We start from the raw sequence: 24,031 nt of genomic DNA on the forward strand, positions 1-24,031 counted from the left end.
GAAACCAGCGAAGCCCCGCACCGCTACGTCACGTCCCCTCGCTCACGTAGCGTGGTCACATGACCAAACACATGGAGGCTATTTCTGCTACGAGGGGGAGAAAGCGTCTGCTGGCGAAGTCTGATTTATCAGGTTTCACGTGAACGCTCCACAACAGACCACTTATTATATGTTTCATAGAAAGTTTGTGGATCTTTATATCATATGAATACATCATCTCTCTCACATTAGCTTGAGGAGAGGACTTTGTCACTTCCTCTTATCAGTGATGCAACAGCATGTAGATATAAAAGGTCAAATAGTAAAATACTAGAGAGATCATCTGTAGCAATGTGACTGAATTCCATACATATCTTCAATATATACATATACAGTATGTGTGTGTGTTTACATTCACACATACTTGCATACATACAAACGGTGTATACGTACACATATGCAGTATATACACACTATATATACGTGTGTGTATATATACATATAGATACATACATACATACATACATACATACATACATACATACATACATACATACATACATACATACATACATACATACATACATACATACATACATACATACATACATACATACACACATACATACATAAACAATCATGAACACAGTATATGAGTATATGTATGTATGTATATACACAAATATATGAATACATTTATTGAGATAGTCAATTAATTTTCAGCACCTTCCGTACAGACAAAGTCTGCTTTACATAAAATGTTATAACACACTTCGACAAACACGAATCTATCTATCAAACCACCCAAAACATAATAAATGACAATGAGATCAAGTATAAAATTTAAAGCTAAATCCAAAAGTAAAAATTGAATATCAAGTTTAATAAGTGCAAGACAACAGGTCACTTTGTATTGATTTTTTTCAAAATCATTGCTTGAAAAATATCATATGACAAAAAATGATTCGATTTCCAAAATTGTGGAGTTATCCCAAAATACATCACAATTGCTCCTATTTTCCATTTTGAACAACCACACTATTCATACTGTGAGATTTCCACGGTGCTATCAGGCTCCAAGCAGCACGAAATGCAACGGCCTCTGACGTAATTAATTTCACGATACATAATGAATGAAAGGAGAGGACACAGTTGAAAGTCAAAGAGTAGTCCCTGTGCAGCACGTACAGGCCTCAGCTCAGATGATGCACAGGGTGGATAAGGGAAAGGATGTGCATGTGTCAGATGAATACACGACCATGTGATGTGTTAATCTGTGTCAGTCGTCAGGACAGCAAGTGTTTCATCCTGGATTTAGTTACTCTATGCTTCCGGTGCATGTTGTGTAATCTGTTATCCTTTTTTAGGAATCTACAGGGAATTTTCTCGCCATGAGGAAGCATTCAAAAGAGATCTAACTAAAATCGAATAGGTAGCTTTACTGACCATATGGCAAATCTGACCTCCATTTCTCCTATGAGCTTCCACAACAGTTTGCAAAGAAAAACCTATTCAGGCGTGGTAATTCATTGGGGTAGATAGGGACAAATTAACAGAAAGGGGACCCAGAAAAAGCTATTACGTACTATCATCCTGATTATAGGAGCAGTATAAATCACAAGACAGTGATGCAAGCTGCATATTGAAGTCATCCCTGTTCCCTGGAGAACACAATCCTCCTCAATATTTCATGAGCATGTGCTGTAAAGAAAATCTCCCTGAACACAGTTAAGCTGGAGGTGAACTGGCTGTCCTCTGCACAGGTCTGACAGATTTACAGGAGACTTGCTTTAAACTTTATTCAATATTCTGAATATTTCCCACCTGTGTAAATCAAATATGGTACTTTTTTCAGAATATCAAACACATGCCAACATGAGAAGAGAGACCTCTAGTGGCCTCTAGGGATATGGTGGGTAAGTAGCCACATGTGCATGCAGAATATTACACACACTGAAAGAAGCTTTATTGCAAAGCACCGTACATTTACCTCCAGACACATGCATCTGGATAAATAAAGGGTTCAGGGTCTCACTTAAAATACACGGCAACATATGGACGAGGGGAAGCTTAATGCTCTACCACTGAGCTTCACCCACCTCCATGATTATAATTAATTATAAGGCTATAAACAACACATAAGAGGCCATATTTCACATTGGATGCAAATTAATAACTTACATTTTTATTTTTCAAATGCATTATGACACAAAAACTGTCAAATGTATCCTTGAAAGATATTAGTATTATAAGAAATATTAGATCAGCCTCCTCTAGTTATTTAAAGCCAATGTCTTTCTTCATTGTGACTTTTATTGTTATATTTCATATAATTTTTTTTACCTACTTTAAAGAATTGAAAATCTTCCCCTTTAAAAAATATCTGAAAAGAGCCACAGGGAGGCAGCATCCACCAGAGTAAAGAGGCGTTATGGATGTTGTGTTGTCCAGTATCATCTTTGAATGGTTTATGTAATAAAATGCCAGCATGACACAGATTATGTTGTTTTCTCTCTGTAGACAAGATGAATTTTAACTTTGAATTATAAAATACAAAAGCTTAAACTCTCCCGAACCTAGGGTTTCATTTGTCAATGTCAAAGTAAAAGCCCCACGAACCAGCACTAAGACTGCAGACGATTAAACTATTAATTCAATGCAATGGTTAGGAGTCAGTTAGCAGCTTTATAAAGTAGGTTTCATTACAGGGGTAATAGACTACAAGCAGTGAAGATGTTAAAGTAAGTTGTGTTCTTACTGCAGAATTAGATTGTTAAAATTAATCTGGAAACAATTCCGTATAAACTGTAAAATAAAAGTTTTATTTATGCCATTTCAATATATGCCCTTTTTTATTAATATTTTATTAAGTTCAGGCTCTTTGAAACTGCCCATTTGAATAACATCTGCCTGACTTTAGGGTTTCAGAGTCACTACAACCTAAACTGCATGGTTTTGAGAAATATTGACTTCATGTTAATAACATGCACTGACTAAAGATCTGATTAATAAATAGCATATGGGCAAATTCAGTTCATCTTATTAATAATTTCCTGTATTTTGTTATTTTGTCCATGTCATGGTCAACAAAAAAATATTTGGAAACTATTTTGATAATCAACTAATAATTTTTTATAAATTTTAGAAAACAATTGGCTTTTTAAATGGACAGATATTCGCTTTTTCTGATCTTCTCTGTCATATTTGACTGTAAACTGAATTTCTGGAGGTTTTGGGTTTTCAAATGAATAAATACATGACATCAGACTTGAAAATATGCTTACAGGAAGGGATCCTGTCTCGATGAGTGATGGTTAGGGGAAGTCAGAGGGTTTTTTTGACGACATTCCTTTCAGATGATGGAAAATCCAAAACATTATTCAGGTCACCCTGACCACCACTTCACCAATCTACATCAGTTACACTCTTATCTTAGATTACTGGACTATGAGTGAATTAGCCTCAACTTTATCATACTGTAAAATACCAAGGTGAGCTGAGTGTATTTACATTCTACAGTTGTGGCATTTGATAAACGTATTCTGTCAGAAAGTAATCAAGGTAAGAAGTTCATTATTTTCCCATCATGATTCTGATACTGAGTGTGGAGATGGTACTTAAATAGCTTACTGTGTTGAAATGAAAGTTTAATATAATGTCCAGGAAACTGATTTAATAAGAAATAGTCAAATATATTAAGGGGACTTGGACCTTTGATCTATGACCTTAGGCCATTGTGGTACAACATTAGTGCTGGTAGGATGAGGACGCTGTGGTGTGTTGTCAGTGAAATGGGGAACCAAAGTGTTTTCAACATCTGTGTTGGTAGAAATCTGGGGTAGAAATGATCTCCTGGGACAATCAGACTTTAACCTGTAGCTGTATGTATCAGAGGAACACAGAGCAAGATAACTGATGTGTAGATGAAAAATCATGGATGCATTATAATAAATAAAATAAATAAAATTAGATGAATGGTGTATGACAAAAAGCTGAAATTATTAGTTAAACCTTCAGTGTGTAAGATTTAGGTGAAAGGGATCTATTGGCAGAAATTCAATATAAAGTAATCCTAGTGATATTTTCACTTTTTTATAGTAGCCCAAACGGGACAAACTAAACACCTTTTGATTTTCTATGACAACTGAAGATTACCACAGGTTCTCTCTCATGTTTGGAAGGGGAGTGTGAGGTGAGGGCTCTTCAGCTGCAACAGGCAACTTCACCACTAGATGTCACTTAATCTTACACACTGAACCTCCACATGTTAAATGGTCTGATCTTGTTTATTATGTTGAAATAGAATTGTTGGTTCTTGAAATTCAGTTTTATTGTAAAACAGTATTCAGCTTTGTCTTAAAAAGTTTATGTTATTATGATTATATTGATGTGATCAGCGGTGTAATTACTGTTCCACAACACTCCATCAAGTGGGACAGACCCTCCTCACAGTGTGTCTTCAGTGTGAAACAGTCAACAAGTGAGGAGGACACATGTCCACTCTGAGGACCAGGCTCCCATCGTGGCTCTTCCCAGGCGGTTGATTGGTGTTGTCTGGGCGGATCGCAGCATCTCGTGGCTCCGCCCTCGATTATCCAGCCTGGATGCTGCGCGGTGCGGACTCAGCGGAGCACCGAGAGCAGAGGCGTCCAGCCCGGATCCGAGCCCGGGTTAGAGTCGTGCTACACCGGCCAATACCAAATCTCTGCAGCGGGTCGATCAACGGGAAGAGCCGGAGAAGAGGGCACCGGAGAAGAGGAGGTTCCCCGAGACGGTCGGAAGTTTCAACGCCGAGTTGCAGGAGTAGTTTTGCGGACTGAAGCTAGCCCCTGTGCCCGCTGCACCTCCCTCCTGCCCCGGCCAGCCTGCAGCGAGTCAGCCCGCTGTCCCCCGGCTGTACCCCCGCTGTCCCCCGGCTGTCCCCGGCTGTCCTTCGCTTTCCCCGGCTCCCTGCTCCATCCAGCCGGGATCATGGCGCTCCGAGCCCGGGCGCTGTACGACTTCCACTCGGAGAACCCGGGCGAGGTGTCGGTGAAGGAGAACGAGGTGGTCACCCTGTACAGCGAGCAGGACATCGAGGGCTGGCTGGAGGGGGTGAACAGCACCGGGGAGAGGGGACTGTTCCCCGCGTCCTACGTGCAGATCGTGAGCAGCGACGCCGCCTCCACGTCCAACAACAACATCTGCAGCACATCTGGGGACTCGAACCCGGACTCCAGATACGCCAACATCCCGCCCGGAGGCTTCGACGGCTCTGCGAGTCCTCCGAATAAAACCGAGAACTTTTCCAAACCGTCTCCTCCAGGTTTGACCACCTTCCCCACAGCTCCTCCGCCGCAGCAGCAGCCTCCCCAGCAGCAGCAGCAGCAGCACACCTACCAGTCCCCCAGCCAAGTGAGCGACGATGACTGGGATGATGACTGGGATGACAGCTCCACTGTGGCGGATGAACCGGGGACTGTGGGAGGACGGTATCGTGACTTTGAAGGCAACGGGCCGTCCACATACAGAGTGTCCACGTCCTCCACGGCCAGAGGCAACGCGCAGCAGGCCAAGAGCTCAGCCACGGTCAGCAGGAACCTGAACAGGTTCTCCACCTTCGTCAAGTCTGGAGGTGAGGCCTTCGTGCTGGGAGAGGCGTCAGGCTTTGTGAAGGATGGGGATAAGCTCTGTGTGGTGATGGGTCAGTATGGCCCAGAGTGGCAGGAGAACCCGTATCCCTTCGGTTGCACAATCGACGACCCCACCAAACAGACCAAGTTCAAGGGGATGAAAAGCTACATCTCCTACAAGCTGACCCCCAGCCACACGCAGGCCCAGGTGAACAGGAGGTACAAGCACTTCGACTGGCTGTACGCCCGCCTGGTGGAGAAGTTCCCCGTCATCTCAGTGCCACACATCCCCGAGAAGCAGGCCACAGGTCGCTTCGAGGAGGACTTCATCTCCAAGAGGAGGAAAGGCCTCATGTGGTGGATGAACCACATGACCAGCCACCCGGTCCTGTCCAAATGTGATGTCTTCCAGCACTTCCTCACCTGCAGCAGCACGGACGAGAAGGCCTGGAAGCAGGGGAAGAGGAAGGCCGAGAAGGACGAGATGGTGGGAGCCAACTTCTTCCTCACCATCAGCACTCCAGCGGCTCCGCTCGACTTTCAGGAGGTCGAGAGCAAAATAGACGGATTCAAGACGTTCACCAAGAGGATGGACGACAGCACCCTGCAGCTCAATGCCACCGTCAACGAGTTCGCCCGCAAGCAGATCACCGGCTTCAAGAAGGAGTACCAGAAAGTGGGGATGTCGTTCAAGTTCCTCAGCCAGGCTTTTGAAATAGACCAGCAGGCGTACTCAGTGGGACTGAACCAGGCCATCTCCTTCACCGGAGACACGTATGAAGCCATCGGAGAGTATTTTGCTGAGCAGCCCAGAAAGGATCTTGACCCGATCATGGATTTGTTTGCTCTTTACCAAGGACACTTGGCAAACTACCCAGACATCATCCATGTCCAGAAAGGTAAAGTAATGAGCCTGTCAGACATGTGTCACTGACGTGTTTATGTTTTTGTATAAGATTTCTTTCACAGGAACTTCTCAGGAGCCGAAATATCACTTTGAATATGTCAACTTTGAATTTGTAGTAACATTAACTATAGAGTAAGATTATTATTATTGAAAAACAGAAGTTTAGGCTATTGCAAAATTTCTCGAAATACTGTTACAACTTTGCGTCTCAAAATAACTAGTCTCTAACTGAAAGTAAAAAATAATGACTTACTTACTTACTTAATCTCAACTTTTTCATCTCATGATTTTGATTTATTATTTAGTCTTTGCTCTTTCATTGGCAGAAATTGGCCTCCATTAAAATCCATTTAAAATGCTCCACACATATACAATAAAACAATAATCTACCTGTGGATTTTAAATCCAGTTTTCAGACCCATCTGTTCACCTCAGGTCTGGCTGATGTACAATCAACTGGCTTTAAAGTTAAAGAAATTAAAAACATGTTCTGGCCATAACAAGATCAACAATGTAGTAATTGGTTTCGGACAGGTATAGCTATCAGATTTAATCAGGTCACAAATATATCTTATGTCACTTTTCAAAACAAATGTGCAGTGTTTGCATCGGGGGAACTGGTTTACATCGGCTGAATCAACAGGGCAGCACCTGTTTAGCTGTGTTTGATTTTCCACTGTAGGTGAACTACATGTTAATGATCTGGAGCCGGAGAAGACTCCACGTGGTTTGGCGATCACACCTCCATCACTGATTGCCCACATCTGTTTAGTCTAAGCACAGAAAGTCAATGTTTGAGACCGCCCTCCTACAGGACCCTCACCTGGCGACAGTTCTCTTTCTGTGATAAAAGGTCACGCTCATGAGAGGCAACGCTGTAACGCAAGAGGAACGACATTGTTGCACTGAGAATGTTGATGAGAATGTGGTTCACCGATAAGGAAGAGAAAACGATCATCGAAAGAAAACGTGCGACTCAAACCTAACCGCTCCTCCCTTGTGTGAGTTATACCTGACTAACGGCTTTCTCAACATGTGGACGTGCCAACGAGTGCGTCTTTGTGCCATGTCATTCAAAGCCTGTGACGTGTAAACCTTTACAATCACCGACAAATGACAAATGAGAGTCATACCTGAGATAATGCCATGCAGCACAACACATAGGCCTTGCTAGATTAGAGGATGTTGGGATCTAATCCTTCTCAATCCTTTGGGTTCAGTAGCAGTGCCTTGCTTGAGTAAAATCACATGGCTGTCAGATCAGGAGGATCTTTTCATAACCAGTTAGATTCCCTGCTGGTGTCCAGTGTTTCATTAACCACGTGTACGAATCCAAAATCTGGACTTTCCAACCAGAAAGTTCCAAAGTAGACATATAGGATCAGTGTGTAAGATTTAGGTGAAAGGGATTTATGGCAAAAATTGAATATAAAATAATCCTAGTGTTGTTTTCACCAGTGTGTTTGATCCAAATTGTTCAAATTGTTGTTGTTTTTGTTACGTAGAATGGGCTCTTTATATTTAAATACTTCATATTTACATCGGGAGAAGGTCCTCTCTACAGAGGCTGCCATATTTTATACAGTAGCCCAGACTGGACAAACTAACACCTTTTGAGTTTCTCTCCAACTGTTTGGAAGCAGAGGGTGAGATGAGGGGTATTCAACTTCACAACTAGATGTCACTAAATTCTACACACTGAACCTTTAAGTTTAGAAGTTCACTGGTGATTTGTGTTAACTCCCCATATTTGTTTATCAGTCAGGTCCCAGACAGACACTGGTCCCATTCAGGCCACAATAGGCGACGCTGGGGAAACAGGACAGACAGTGTTTGGGCTGCAGTGGGACACAAACTTCCCACTCAGCTCAAATCAAGTTTGCCACGTAGGCCACATGCAGCCAAAAATAAGGTGACACAGCCATTCACACAGTCTGGTGTGATAAGCCCAGCCTAAATCCACAGATAAGAAACTCTGATTTGATACCACACATGGAAAACCTTGCTGCAGGCACATTTTTTTTGTTTAGAAAAGGTGACGGAGTGCAGTGAAACAGGACTTCAGGACACTGGGGGGACTGGAAACAAAGCTGCTGGGAAATCCAGGGCGTCCGGCAGATAAAAGAAAAGCCACGTGTCGCTTATTGAATTCAGAATTACTTTGATGTCAACTTGTTTTTGATGACGGAAACTGTTTAGTTCCGCTGTTTATTTTCAGTCCGGTTGAGCCAGTTTTTCATATTTTACTTTAATCTTGAAGCAGGCAAAGAATCCATTTCTAATTTATTACGCTTTGATGGAAAGGTTCAAATGCAAATGCATGTAGTTTGTCTATTCAATCATGTCACTGGGCCTGTTGCATCTCTTCCGTGCCACGATCCGCGAGAGGCTGTAAAGATTTATTATGTTGCATGGCAGTGACGGAACAGTTAATGTGCAGTACATTATAGATCCTAAGTGTTCCCTCGATTAGGACACAACTGAATGGATGCTTGTTACTTAAATTGGCTAGAGCCTTAAATGTGAATAACCCTTGCAAAGGTACAATACACATGTTGTCTGCTCACTGCGAGGGAGTTAGGCAGAAATGTATAAGAAAGAATAAGAGGTAACAGCTTAAATGTCTCTGTCATATCATGGAGTGAAGACAGTATGTTCATTTTGTGAGTTTTTCTACCTTCAAACCTATGTGTCACATGCTCTCATAAATGTAACTCTGAGCAGAGTGCACAGTGCTGCATTTTTTTTTTACATCCATCCAAAATCCATAATTTTTTTCACTGAGAAATCTAGGAAAATGTTGAAAAAAAAACAATCTTTCAATGTTAAATAATCCAAAGACCCACCAAAGTTTATCTAGTTCTTTCCTATACCGCTTGCCTCAATAAGGTTTCATGGTAATCTGTCAAGTAGTTTTTGCATAATCCTGCTAACTAACAAACAAACTAAACAACCAACGAATGGAAAGGGGTGAAAACATAACCTCCTCGGTGGATGAAATACATTGTTTACACATATCCTCTCTGGTTTTCCTCTTCTGTTACCAACCGATATTCCCTGTTTGATAGCTGAAGTGAGACTGCGCCACATCCTTTTGTTGTGATAAACCAAAGAACACATTTAGGTGAGGGCCACACAGAAGCTCAGTCGGACAAGCGGGTCAGCTGAGACTGGAATCATCTTGTCTCTGCACTGTTGCAGAAATAATCTAGATTTTACATCAAGCAGAAAGTGAAATGTTAACGTTGGCAGCTTTGAACGTACAGGTTGAGGTTATCCATGGTCATTCCCCCTGTAGAGTAGGTTATCTGTGGGGGAGGCCTTACGGTCATATCACAGTTACTTTCTTGCTTATCAGTCTTTTCCGCAGCTGACTTCCATTTTTAGCTCTTTGTATCTGTCTCATTAGGACGTCAGACTCCAGACAGATTTGTATTTGTCCCCGAGGACGTGACCAGGGAAATGTGAGCTTTCCCACCCACTGTGGATCCCTGAACTCTATTGATCCCCACCTCCACAGGGAAAACATGAGCCATTAGTCTGCAGCCTGGCAGGGACAGCACCAGCTCATGATACTGATATTATATATCTGGCTTTGCTTTTAAAACTTATCGAACGTGCTTTTTGTATTTTTGTCCTAATCTGATATTGCAAGGTTTGTAGCCTCTTCTTGTTTCAAGCTCTTGATAAAGAGATGGAGAGTTTCACAAACACTTGCTCTTTACAAGTTAAAGCTTGGCTTAAAATATAACTTTTACTGGGTTTACCCAATTACTAAAGAAGCAGTGGAGCCTCTTGACTATTCAAACATTTGACTACATACATAAGAATCTATAACCTATTTAACCAGAGAGGTTAAAAATACATTTTATTATAAAGCTTTTGCTTGGATTTGGTTATCGTGATGTGCGATGTAACACATCAGCATTGCTGGCCCCCCCTTTTTACACAGACATGGAGCCACTTGTAAAAATGTCACACTGCCACCCCAATTCTGTTTGTGAGAAGGTGAGGCAGAACAAAAAATGCAACTTCTCTGTTTGAGGTTGTGCAGGGTGAGTAAAAAAGCTTATAAATGGTCACTTCTGAGGAACTGAAAACATGCATTGTACCTCTTTGTTCACCCCACCCACAGTCTTTATATTTCCATTTCTAATCTTTCAAACACGTACTCGTAAACAGTATGATAACATTGTTCTTGCCTGCAGTGCTTCTCGGTTAATGAAATATTGTTGACTTTAGAAAAGAGCATATTGTCACTTACTTTATGGCTCAGACAACAAGTCGTTATCAGGCTGTTTTCAGTCGTCATCTGATAAGATTAATGTCCCACATTTACATATTTAAGTTCCTAATGCCTCCCTATGTTATTTAATCAACTGGCTTAAAAGCATAGAGTGCATATGAATTAATTAAGGTTAAGATAATAAATTATTAAGCTTTTGGCTTGGCTGACTTCATCACTGTTCAGCACATTGCTGAGAGCTGTATTTTTCTGGTCTCGTCACAGTTTTATCACCAAGTGATAAAACAATGGCAGGCACGTCGAGGGAAAGCACTTCTTTGGGAGGATGTCAGGTCTTCCTGCTGAGTCAGCCCCTTAGATGACACTGCTTTGGCAAGGCTGCGGGTCGGTCTGATAAACTGTCACAGGCTCTTTAAATGTCCTCTCATGCACAAAGAGATGATTGAGGTGCTGGAGGGATGAGATGGGTACTGCCGCTGCTGTGCAGGTCACAAGCTGCAGTAGCTCGGTGTTGTGTAACCAGAGATTACGTCAGCAGTGAAGTGTCGGCCTCCAGTGAGCCCAGGAGGGGCTGCCACCTCCACCCACCCAGGGAGGATTTCTTCAGAGACACTCATTAGTGCTTTTCCTTATTCATGGTGTGACTCTGCAGTATGATGTATGTCTCAATATCACTCTGCAGCTTTATATCTGGAATGTTTTTTTAGGTTTGTATTAACACAAAGCATAATTTAGCTTATTTTCATTTTTGTAGGAGTAACCAAAGCAGAACATCAGATGAACTCCAACATTACTTTATAATTTAGATGAGGATCCCACGTATCATTTCTTCATATTTCCGCATTGTGAGGTTTTTCAACATTTTAGCCAATTTCCCAAGAACAATTAGTCATATTTAGGGAACTTATTTCTATGAGCATGTGCTATTTGGTGAAGCTCGACTGAATTTAAGGAGACTGCTGTGTCTTGGTGGTGGTTTGGGCCATTCTGGTTTACAATGCTTCACATCTCCAGGCACAAGCATCTGGACTATTGAGCAGATGCTGTTTGCCGGCATGAAATTGATGTGATAAAAGTCTGAATACTGTGAAATAGTAAATAAAATGAGAGTTACTCCCATGTTTTTTTATCAATTAGTTTTTTTAACAGGCATTATTGTCTGTGACCATTTCTGTTATGGTCAACTTGACAGTTACTTCTCAGGCAAGTGACTGATCGTTAGCCATAGAAATAATCTGTTGATGGTTTATTTTTTTGATTTAAAAATACATTTTGCACAAACAACCATTTTTGGCTCTAACTTCTCACATGGTTGAGGTATGTTTTTTTCCCCTCGTGATATATTACAGTAAATTAAATAATGTCAGGGGTTGAACTGATGGTCAGACTAAACATTCAGCTTGAAGATCACACAATGGCAGATTATTTTAAGGTCTTCTTAATATTGTACTGTCAAGAAGGCCGGTTCCCTTTTTTTTGAAGGACTGTGAAGTTCACTTCCTGTCTCTGGGGCTTTATGTATTCGGGTTAATGACACCGTCCTCTATTGCTGAGATCCTGTCTTCATCATGAAGTGTCCATGGTAACAATTATTCCTCTGAAGTCCATTAAGTGGGCTTTTAAATGCAGGAAGCCAAGTAAACACCTTTGGGATCGTCACTTAAGTCTTCTGACAGCTGTGTTTGTTCCTGTTGCTTGTTTTTTTTTGCGCCCCCTCTGCTCCTCTGTTGTCTTTACTTCTCTTTCTGTCGTATCCAGTCTGTTGTGCATTAGAGGAATTTCTAAGATCTGGGTCAAACTGCAGCTGAGAGGAGCTAAAGCCAGAGGGCAAACTGGGCGGATTGGGAGGAAGGGATGAAGAGATGTGTGTGAGCATATTTCGGGTAATGATTTGTAAAGACAGAGCCACAAAGTCGTTGTCTCACATTTCTGGAAACAAGCAAGCTGGTGACTCACCTAATGACGCAAAAATCCCATGACAGACCAAAACTGTGTCACTTGCCTCTACGGCACAAATAACACACCTCACCCTCACAGTCATTCACATTGCTTCATATTGTGCATGTCGTTTAGAACACTGTCTCCATGACACAGTGGATACTTATCATCACGGTTACACACAGCACATCAGTGGTGGTTTCCTGTTTCAAAGGACTGAGTTGACCAACGTTTCCACCACACGAACAGGAGCAGATTACACAGATCTACAGCGAGTTTAAAACATCTCATGGCTACGACTTGGATTGTTTTCTCATTATCGGTGCTAAGTGTTCCCTCGATTAACGTCGAGGTCGCAGGTGAAGTCTAAATGTATTTTTTTAGGTTTCCATTAGTTCAAATCTCAGAGGGTAAGCCACCTGAAACACAGAGGCAACAAAAGAGAAGCTGGAACAAAGACATGTTGCACTACGGCCTCTGGCTTTCCCACCTGCATGTGCTGAAAGCATCACAAAGGCTGCAGAGTTCATTGAAAAGGGAAAATAGTTGGAGTTCCTCTCTTTTACCAACAAATAAATGAATTCTGACAAAACTTTAGGAAACACGGAGAAATGGCCGAAGCATGATCGTGTCTCTGCTCTAACCAACCATCCGTCCTCTTTGCTTGCAGCTAGGACATGGAGACATGTTTAAGTGGTGCGTTCAAACAGAAGGTCGCGTCCTGTCTGTTTCTCTTGCATTTCAACGTCAAACTTATTGCTCTTGACATTTCTTGCTTTGCTCGGTCAGAAAAGGTCAGCAGCTTGATAAGTCATCTGTCATAAGCTTGTGGTGTTTCTGACCCTGCCTTCTGCTCCCATAGACCCATCTGTCTGTAAAGTTGTATACGGGCTAATTTCTTCTTTTGGTATCACAATGGTTGTGACGACAGCAAGTAGCTCTTAGCAGCAGGGTGGAAACTGAGGGGTGATTGCGATTTAACTCTCAGTATGAGTGGGATATGCATAATGTTTACTTTGCAAGTTATAGTTTCCTGTGAGAGGCGTCAGGTGGCTTTCTTTTTTAAAGAAGCTACCCTGTGGGAATTATCAAGCAAGCAATGGAGGAGAAATAATATAATTAAACATGACTAATGTTATCACCTGTGTTTGATTGTTGGTTTGTTTCAGCAGAATTAAATAAACTACTAAACCTATTTCCACCACCTTGGAAGTTGATATGAATGTGCTGTTCAGTTACTGATTGCTGTGAATTGGTGGATTTTGTCATCATATCATCAGCAATAATAAGAAACTCTATCAAACAGACTTATTTATGTTTGGTAGGCAGCTGCCAATGTTAACATCCTTGGAGCTGCCAACAACTTTAGTCGATGAACTAAAGAAACTGCATGAAAAAAACACCCTAAATGGTTGTTTTATAAAAAGCTGTGTAATATGTATTTTTAGAGTTGGGCCCCCTCACATTTTCTAACTATGGAAACAGATATATCTAGATTCTTTGGGAGATTGGAACAAGCTGTTCATGCCAAACTGTTAATACTGTTTTTGTTTATTTCCCGGAAGTTATAAATTCACTGGGTGAGTGTTTGTCATGACTCTTAGGAGACACGAATATTCAGTCTAAAAGGTAAAGGTTAAGTTTAAGGAAATAAACTCTCCAGTTCGAGGGAAGGAACTTTGCCCAAAACGGGACATGCTTGTAGGCACGTTTTCCTAATTTGGTTAGTATAGCATGTGGTTATTAAATATATATTTATAAATAAAAGGGGGGGTGGGTGTGTTTCTATTTGCAAAACACCCAATAAAACAAAATGTATTCTAAATTCCTGCCTGTATTTTATCTCGGAACAGGAGCCCTGACGAAGGTGAAAGAAAGCCAGAAGCATGTGGAGGAGGGTAAGATGGACCTGGCTCAGGCAGAAGGAATCAACGAGCGCTGCAACATCATCTCCTGCGCCACGCTGGCTGAGATCCAGCACTTCCACCAGATCCGCGTGCGCGACTTCAAGGCCCAGATGCAGCACTACTTACAGCAACAGATTTCGTTCTTTCAAAAAATCACAGGCAAGCTAGAGGAGGCTCTGCAGAAATATGACAACGCCTAACGGATTACTGGTCCCAGCCTGTCGGTTAAGACCTTGGTGACCAATGGCCACACACATCTCTCTAAGTCGGCCAGTGGAGCCTGCACCACACTGCTGAACGCTGTTCACCGAGCAGGGAGAGACGTTCGAGGAGATTATTCTCCTGTTAAAAAGAAATTTCAACCCAATTCAGGTTTCTGTGTGTGTTGGCCACATCCTTGAGGGACTGGACGTCCTTATTTAAGAGAGCACATGTAATTTGATGAAGTTAAGCCAACTTGCTAGACCAGCAAAGGTCTTATGCCTTCAGATTTCATGGGTCAATGATCACGATGGGTCACCAGTTGGGCCAGTGGGTCGGTGGATGAAATCTAAATTAATGTCATGACTTACAGAGCGAGTCTCAAGAAAGAGGGAGGAGCCTTGAATCCACTGTTGAATACCAGATGAAGGATTTCATATATCAAGCCTTACAACGCTGTTCTTAACGGATGGTTTTGAAGTGACTGCCACTCCGGGAGCGGCGATGAGCCAGTGGCTAACACTCTGCCTTCTGGAAACCCTCGGCCCCTTCCCGGTATCGCTCTCCTCAGACAAACAGGACTGAGTGTTTACAGTCTCCTCACTGAGCAGCTGCTGTCACCACTGTCTCGCTGTGCCTTCTCACTAAACCTCTCCGGTCATTTTTGTTACTAGCTCCTAAAAAAAGCTATATATAATCTATATGTTGAGATATATTCTATTTGTTTTTACAAAGCGACAAATTTGGCAGTCTTCACAAAATATCACTGTGCTATGAATGAGGGAGGTCTTTTATGGGCGATAATATTTTTCAGCTTATTTTTTTTTGCCTCAGTGGCTCCAGTATTGATTTTTCCACTCTCACAGTGTGAGACAGAATCTGGATCAAGAGAGGATTACCTGCTTTGACAATAGGAACCCATGCCTTACAACCGGCTCAGCACTGGTGCTGATACGTAAGTTTGCCGATGTTAAAGAGCGAGTACGATGGACACACAAAACGCCAGATATGTTAATTTGTGTTTACTAAATGTGGGTTTTCCTGGTTTAGTTTTTTGGGATGGTGTCCGAAGGCAGGCTGTTAGAGGGTAGCGGGTTCCTGGACTGTTTTAATAATGGAGTCATTTTAATATCACACTTGTTCAACCTAGACAGTTCTGCTGTTTTTAACCTTTGTGATGCTGGCTGCACCATGAAGACATTAATGTTGAAGCAGAGATGCAAAATAAACTTCTCCTTCTCAGAAAGCTGTAGGGTGATTCTGTGTATTTTTGTCAAATACCTTAAATTTGAAATGTCTCTGATCTGTAGTTATTGTACACTCGATTGGAATGAATATGTCAGAACTGGGGGGAAACTGTACGAATTGTGCATGGCAGTTAGTTCTTCTTTTATCTGTCCTTCACATGCCTCAGACGCTCATACTTTAGCTATTATGTGGCCCATGCAATGAAGCCATCTCACCATTTAATAACTGCAGAAGAACAGAGTGCGGCTCTGCAGGTTTCCTTGGCGTCTCCCTGGAGGACCGGCGTGCCGTGTCAGTGCTTCATGCTAAGCTCATGCTGCTGACGACGCAGAGCCCGACCAACCATCTGGGACATCTGGCCTCTGTTAACAGTGGGGGAGAGGACGACAGTGAACACCTACTGAACAGGAGAAGGTCAAAAGAACAAGAAACAGCGAAGGAGAGAAGCAAGGTGCAGAGCAGGTGTCTTAGCAGCAGTGCAGTTTGCCTCATGGGATCCAGCTTGACGGATGATGAGTAGAAAGTAGCATAAACCGCAGCTTTCAACCACCCAGCTCTATTTATGTTAATATGTTCCCATCAGATAATCTATTCAGACCTCCTGCATGATTCTGTCCTCATCTGCCACTGCCTGAAACCAGAATACAGATATTTACAGAAACACTGGCAGAAGGCTTTTTATTATCTTGCCAAGATCCCTAATTGAAGGCTTTTTTCAAACCAATGAATTAAATGTACTGTGATACATCTCAGCTACAACCAGACACTCCCCCAAACAGAGCAGTTTAATGTGTAGCTAATGAATCCACTTTCTTAGGGAGGAGCAGATGCCTTTTCGTTCCAACAACATTACGAATCTACAGCTACAGCTGACTCGGGAGCAGAGCAGATACTGAAACCGGAACAGATTCTCGAGGGTAAAACCGAAAACACAGAACCTCTCAGTGCAACACCAGCTTCACATGTCGGTCCCAGTGGTAAAATCCCTTATGAAAAACAGAGTGTGTTTGTGTGTGGGTGATGAATCCTCCTGAGACTTAGATCCCTAATTGAAGGCTTTCTTCAAACCAATGAATTAAATGTACTGTGATACATCTCAGCTACAACCAGACCCTCCCTCAAACAGAGCAGTTTAACGTGTAGCTAATGAATCCACTTTCTTAGGGAGGAGGAGATGCCTTTTCGATCCAACAACATAACGAATCTACAGCCACATTAGCAGCTCTGTGTTCTTTGAGTAATATTACACAATTTAAAGGGAAAAGCTGGTATTTTGTAAATGAATTGTACTTACAAAAAACAGTTTGAGTCTTTTATTGGTGAAACACACATTTATATTCATATAGGGCCCACATTTAAAAATACTGGAATGTTTGTAGGATGACATTAGGGGATAATTAGGATACATCATCTAGGAACCGTGACATAACTGCACAATTCATCAGGTAGGTGATAAGATGTTTCTATGGAGATCTAAAAGCAGTGCTACCAGAAGAGCACAGGAGTTATTGCACAACTAATTCACTGAGGTGAATTCCGATTCATCTGTGCAATAAATCTGTCCCTGTAATTCTAATATGTCAGAGTTATTAATGTGCAGTCCCACTCACAATCTGTTTATTGTGATTACAATGTATATATTATTGCTATTAATATATTTCCTTATGTTTACATTGCATGTTAACTTTTTTTTTTTTTAAACATACTGGAAATGTCACCACTAGGGGACAAATAAAAGAACATCTATCTTTTCTTATCTAAAAGCTTTGGCAGGATGAAAAATCAGGAGACGAACAATATCTGTCAAACTTCATGTCAAACTTCATCCAATACAGTAGTTTTTTTAGATATTTCCGTCTGGATACAATTGGTGGGTTGACCAACAGAGCGACGGTAACATCTGCAGAGCTACACCGCTAGCATGGCTAATAATATCCTGGCATGCCGAAGCTAAGTCCATTTGCAGAAACCCAAATCGTCTCCATCTCCTTTCCTGTTCCTGCCGTCTCTCTTTCTCTATCGTAGTCACCGGATTTCATTTTCATTATAAAACCCAACAAGATGCATGCAGCCTTCAGCCACCCCCCTCGGGCCTTCTGTCACTACAGCCAACGCCAGAAGAAATGGGTGCTCCTGTTTTTTCATGCTAGCTCTACCCAGCCTAAAGCTCTGGTTCTTCTGAATTAGTCAAAGTGATTTAATTGTGTAGCTCAGAAAAAAACCTTTATTCAAGGGATTTTTCAGCTGCACATCTGTTGTGGAACTTTGGAATGAACATAATATCACATTCACATTTGAATACAACAATTGGTGGAAGAATCAGGTCATCACCATTAGTGCAGTTATTCTGAGGCAGAGGGAGAAGGTTTCGGACTCACCACAGTCTAGAGCACAGGAAACAACAGCTCTTGACTCAGATTTGAATTTCAGTTGAGACAAAACATTGTCAGCAGCTGACCACATTCACAGAAACACAAAGTGTGAGAAAGTTGAGGCCACAAGAGCAGAGCCCGGAAATACCCTTCCTGACGCTGCTGGGGCAACACAATAACGAAGTGTGAAAAAACTGACGTGAAGGACACAAGTGATTGAGTGATTTTACTTTTGAATTTCTTCTGGAACAGAGTCGTTGCATTTCAGCACTCCTCCTCCTCCTCCTCCTCCTCCTCCTCCTCCTCCTCCTCCTCCTCCTCCTCCTCCTCCTCCTCCCAGCTGTTCATTCACTGCTCTCAGTGAGAGGAACTATTTGACACAATTTTCTTCTTCATCATAGCAGGAGTAGCAGTTTTCACTTTTTACTTTGTCTTTTTTTCTGTTTTCATATGACTTGTATGAAACTCTCTCAAGACCTGCAGTAGGTTTGTTTTCCATCAGTTCCAATAGTTGGCGCCACATTTGACCACAGTGTTTTAACAAAGAACTGATTCACACTCATTAGCTTATGCAAAAGGTTTATATTTTTGAGGGTAAGGCAAAAACTACTCAACCAATTTTTCCATGAATTTTAGGGGAGGGATGGTTCAAGACCTATTCAATTTTTAGAGGGGATGCAGATCAAGGGGCTTGATCCAGGAAATAATTTTGTTTAAATTTCATTTAACATTGAGGGTATTTCTCTGGGATTGAATATTTTGGATAATGTAAGTACACTTGTCAGCAAAATATCACAGGTCAAGATGTTTCTAGACATTTTAACGAAGAATGTTTACATATTATTTATGTAACTTTGGGATAACTAACTTAAATTCCAGCTCATTTCTTGTTATTTATTTACGTATTGGCCGGTGTGTGTGTGTGTGTGTGTGTGTGTGTGTGTGTTACATTGCATTGCAGCTCTTTATCATTGTCGTATAACTCCCTCTTTGATCTGCACATGTAAGTCTGGACCAAACTTCCTTTTTTTCTGTAGAGTTCATGCTTATGGAATGTGAGGCGTTTGCCCGTACTCAGCATATTCCTGCTGGAGGGGTCGGGTGGGGGTGGGATGGGTGGGGGGTGTTATGGCTGAGTCTGTTTTCAGTTACTGTTGCGTCTGTGCTGGCTTTTGATTGGAGTCAACAGAGGAAGAGGGGCGGCCCTGTCCCGACACAGCTGTCCTGACTCGGGAGCAGAGCAGATACTGAAACCGGAACAGATTCTCGAGGGTAAAACCGAAAACACAGAACCACTCAGTGCAACAGCAGCTTCACATGTCGGTCCCAGTGGTAAAATGCCTTATGAAAAACAGAGTGTGTTTGTGTGTGGGTGATGAATCCTCCTGAGACTTATCTGAGGTTTGTCCCCTGTGGGGTTTTCATCATAGTTTCACTTTTTATTAAACCTTTTTAATATCACTTCTTCAAATCAGTGCTGCTGATCTACACTTCAGCACATGTGATACTTAACTATTAACCCACAGGTTACATATGGATTTACAGACCGTGTCTCTGCAGGTGTAGATTGAAATAGCTTTGTTATTTTCTTGTCATGAGACCAGTGTGTTCCTGTAACAGCGACTGGGAAGTTTTGGTTACCCTGGTTATTTGCTGAGATCAATAACATTAGTGTTCTGTCTTCATGCCTGAAATATTTCCACTGTCACATGTTTCAAAAAGACAATGGAAGCAACTGCTGTTATAAAAGCAGGTTTGGGAGGCACGGAGTGTTCTGAAATTTAATTAATCTCACAAGCTCTGGTTTCACTCCCAGGAGATGGGATCGAAATAACAGAAAATGTACAGAAAACTGAGTCAACTCCTCAGGGAGAAAATGTTTGTCATACTTCTATAATTATTCACCAAAGAATGGGAACAAACCCTGCTTCATATTTGCTCTGTTAATACATTTAAAAAAAAACGTTCTATTAATTACTTTCAACCATGACTTTTCTTTTATCATAACCTATCATTGCTTTAATCCTTTTTAAAGATTTTATTGTTTACCTGTTTTGTTCTCTTTTTGAGTATCTGCTTTCTTTTAACTACCATTTCATGTAAAACACTGTGTGCAGAATGCTATGCTATAAAGTTACACGTGAAACAAGTTAATTATTTTCCTAGTTATTTGCCTAAAATGAAGATGATAAACCTCCTCCTGTAAAGCACAAGCAGAACTGATTGTGTACTTATTAAAGAGCAAAATCTCTGTTGTGTTGCTCTGCCACAGTAGCATTACAGACACTTTTGGTTTGCAGGAAGCATGATCAGCCAAACAGCAGCTCCCATGAGATCATCCACTGACCTCAGAACAGCAGCACCCTGCCCACTCCCCGGGGGCGGGCGGCCCAGAGTCCTGGAAAAGGCTCAGACCTGCTGCACCCTGCTTATAAAACATTATTTTAGGATACAATCACATCTAAAAGTCTGTACTGTGCTTATTCTAATGCAGAATTCACAGTTTAGGAAAGTAAGTAGGGTTATAGGAGAAGGTGTTGTTTTAACGTCCCGCCACAGCCACACCCATTACCAGTGTGACTGGAAGGAGCAAAGTAAAAGAACAGACAACTCCCAATATCTCTCTCACACTCACACACTCACACACACACACACACACACACACACTCACAGACGCTAAAAATAGCATTCATTAAAAAATATTTTAAAGGCCACACCAGCTTGTCTCAATTTCTTAAAGTTGTAGCTACTGATGAAATAGAATCTTTGGCCAGTTTTCAAAGTCCTCAGAGGATGAATCTTTCGTGACCCTTTCCTCCATGTCATGGTGGTCAGCCCTCTTCTAATGTCCAGCCCCCCAGCCACCATCACAGTAGAGGTGCTGTAGATAATAAATAGATGGAGGGAATTTTGAGCAATAAACGAAGGATGAATCTTTTCCATTTTGGACAATCCATGAGCTGTAGTCTTACACAAACACTGAAGCATGAACAGTGCTGGGAAGGATACTTTCAAAATGTATTCCGTTACAGAATACAGAATACATGCCCAAAAATGTAATCTGTAACGTATTCCATTACATTAACTAATCTGAGTAACGTATTCTGAATACTTGGAATACTTCCGGTTTGTATTGCATTTTTTAAGTGTATGATTGCGGCGTTGTTATCAGTGGAGCAGCAGCTCTTTAAACTCTCCCTCCGCAAGATGCGGCGGGCCAGCTGGATGTCCGGCTCCCATCCACTTCCATGTTAATCCTTTGTGCCGGTCCCACGGGAGGCTGAGGGGACACACTGCGCCAAGGCTGCCTTGCGCCGTGCTGCGATCGTTTCGGTGTCGAGTCTATTTTTTTCTGCGCTTGACGTGAGCGTATCGCGCCAGGAAACACACTGACAAATGATTCTAAACGATATTGATGACATATTTTATATGATATAAATGATAAAGTATACATCCCATAGTTTGTATTCCCCTTCTGTTGTCCTGGAGTTTTCATTTTACCAATTTTACCAATCACATTATTAAATGCCCCCCTCTGCCAGGGCTGGACTGGGAGAACAAAACGGCCCGGGCATTTTTTGGCTCAGACCGGCCCACATAATTAGCCGAGCACATCTGCCATTAAATTGACGTAACTTATGTCTTCTAAATGTCTTAAAGTAGCTCATATTAAAAGTACTTAAGTATCAAAAGTATCTGGTGTTGAAATGTACTTAAGTATCAAAAGTACAAGAACTAAAATTAAAAATGCAAAGTGCTTTTTATAGTAGGTCTATACAGACACAAAACAACCCAAAATGTTTCTCCTCAAGATTTATCTCAACTGACTGAAAAATTACAACAACAATATGCATATAATGTATAATTTTACCAATTTTGAACCCTAGATGCTGAGGTTCAAATAGTAATGGACCAGTGCATCTGAACTTCTATTTAACTATAAACAAGTGCCTCTTGTGTCTGCCCAAGAACATTAATAAACCACAGTATAACCACTATACTATAGGCACACAAAATAAGACACTATCTCTTATCCTATTCTAGAGGAAGTAAAAGTCGTAACAAGATTTCTGAAGGTGAACCTGCGGAGGGATAGACCAACCTCTCGCGCTGCCCCCCCCCCCCCCCGACTGCAAACACGCCACCGGGACCTGCACATCTCAGGAGGGAGGGGGCAGCGAGTGAGAGAGAGAGAGAGAGGTGCGCCGTCGGTAGAGGCGTGCGACGCCAACCTCCGCTGCTCAAGTAACGAGCCAGTTTGGAGAATGTATTGAAAATTGAAAATGCGCGCTCACATGTCTGCCTCCACTCGCTCATCATTGTCGAGTCCTCCTCGCTCGTCTCCCGGCGCACCTGCTGCTGCTGGGCTGGTGAACCCGGCACCACATAGGTCCGTCAGTTTGGCACATTTAGCAGCCTCCACCTCCAGAGACTTCTGCTTTTTTTCCCCGATGCGTTTTTTACTCTTATTATCCATTTTAAGTTTCTGTTTCAGCAGCAGCCCGTCCCGCGACTCCCACCGCCAATGCCATGAGGTCCCGCCCCACCCTGGTTTGTGTTGTGATTGACAGCACTGTCGGGGCTCTCTGAGCCTGTCAGCCCATGATTGATTGACAATGACAAACAATAGACCAATAATATGTGTCGATGCTGGCAACACACTGCTAGCCCTCTGTAGCCAATTGGCCGGCCCAATTGGAGGGAATTTAGAGAGGAAGAAGAGAAAAAAAAAACAACAACAACATAGCGGACCAGACCGGCCCACATTGGGTCAACGGCCCACCGGGATTATGCCCGGTATGCCAGATGGCCAGTCCACCCCTGCCCTCTGCCCATCCACTACAGACACACAAGCAGTCATAAAGATAAAAAGAGAGGGTTCAACACCCGACATTGAACGGAGCAAACAGCGGAGAAGTTCTTGAAGATGGATGACATTAAATTGGGACGCTGTTGCAGTTAATGTTGGAGCAACAAGTGACCATATGTGACTCCACGGTTCGACTCCACGGAGTTTCAACAAAAACTTACCTGGATGGAATAACAACATAAAAGACAAACCTGGATCTGTCCAAAAGATCAAAAGACTATTCTCCCTACCCTGTAGTGCCCCTGAGCAAGGCACCTTACTCTCCCAACATCTGCTCCCCGGGCGCCGTACATGGCTGCTCACTGCTCTGTGTGTCCTGCACCAGATGGGATAAATGCAGAGGACTAATTTCCCCATTGCATGAGTGTGTCTGTGCATGTTTGTGCATGTGTGTGGGATAAATCAAGTGTATCTTCTTCTTCTTCATATGCTTTTATACTACTGGGTCAACGGGTGATATTATTAGAGCTGCCCAGCGTAAACAGAGAAGTACCGTCATGTAATCCACTGATTTCAACAATGTAACTGTATTCTGAATACCATCTATTTAATTTGTAACTGTAACGGAATACAGTTACTGATAATTTGTATTCTAAATACGTAACGCCGTTACATGTATTCCGTTACTCCCCAGCACTGAGCATGAAACAGGCATACATTGCCTGGGTTCATTCATAGTCTTAAGTGGATAAACCTGTTTGAACCCCCCAGAATAATTTCTAGCGCCCCCTGGTAAGCTGGCTGCAGTATA

General features: G+C 42.2%; 1 protein-coding gene across 1 annotated transcript; it reads left to right on the top strand.

Moving 5' to 3' along the window:
- Positions 1-4,582: 4,582 nt before the first annotated feature.
- snx18a (sorting nexin 18a) lies at positions 4,583-16,036 on the top strand. The gene is made up of 2 exons (XM_061071994.1): positions 4,583-6,490; positions 14,536-16,036. The coding sequence occupies exons 1-2, from the start codon at positions 4,951-4,953 to the stop codon at positions 14,787-14,789; spliced, it is 1,794 nt and encodes a 597-aa protein (XP_060927977.1). The 5' UTR covers positions 4,583-4,950; the 3' UTR covers positions 14,790-16,036.
- The last annotated feature ends 7,995 nt before the right edge of the window (positions 16,037-24,031 follow it).

Source organism: Limanda limanda, chromosome 5, assembly GCF_963576545.1.
Source record: "Limanda limanda chromosome 5, fLimLim1.1, whole genome shotgun sequence".
Classification (NCBI taxonomy): Eukaryota; Metazoa; Chordata; class Actinopteri; order Pleuronectiformes; family Pleuronectidae; genus Limanda; species Limanda limanda.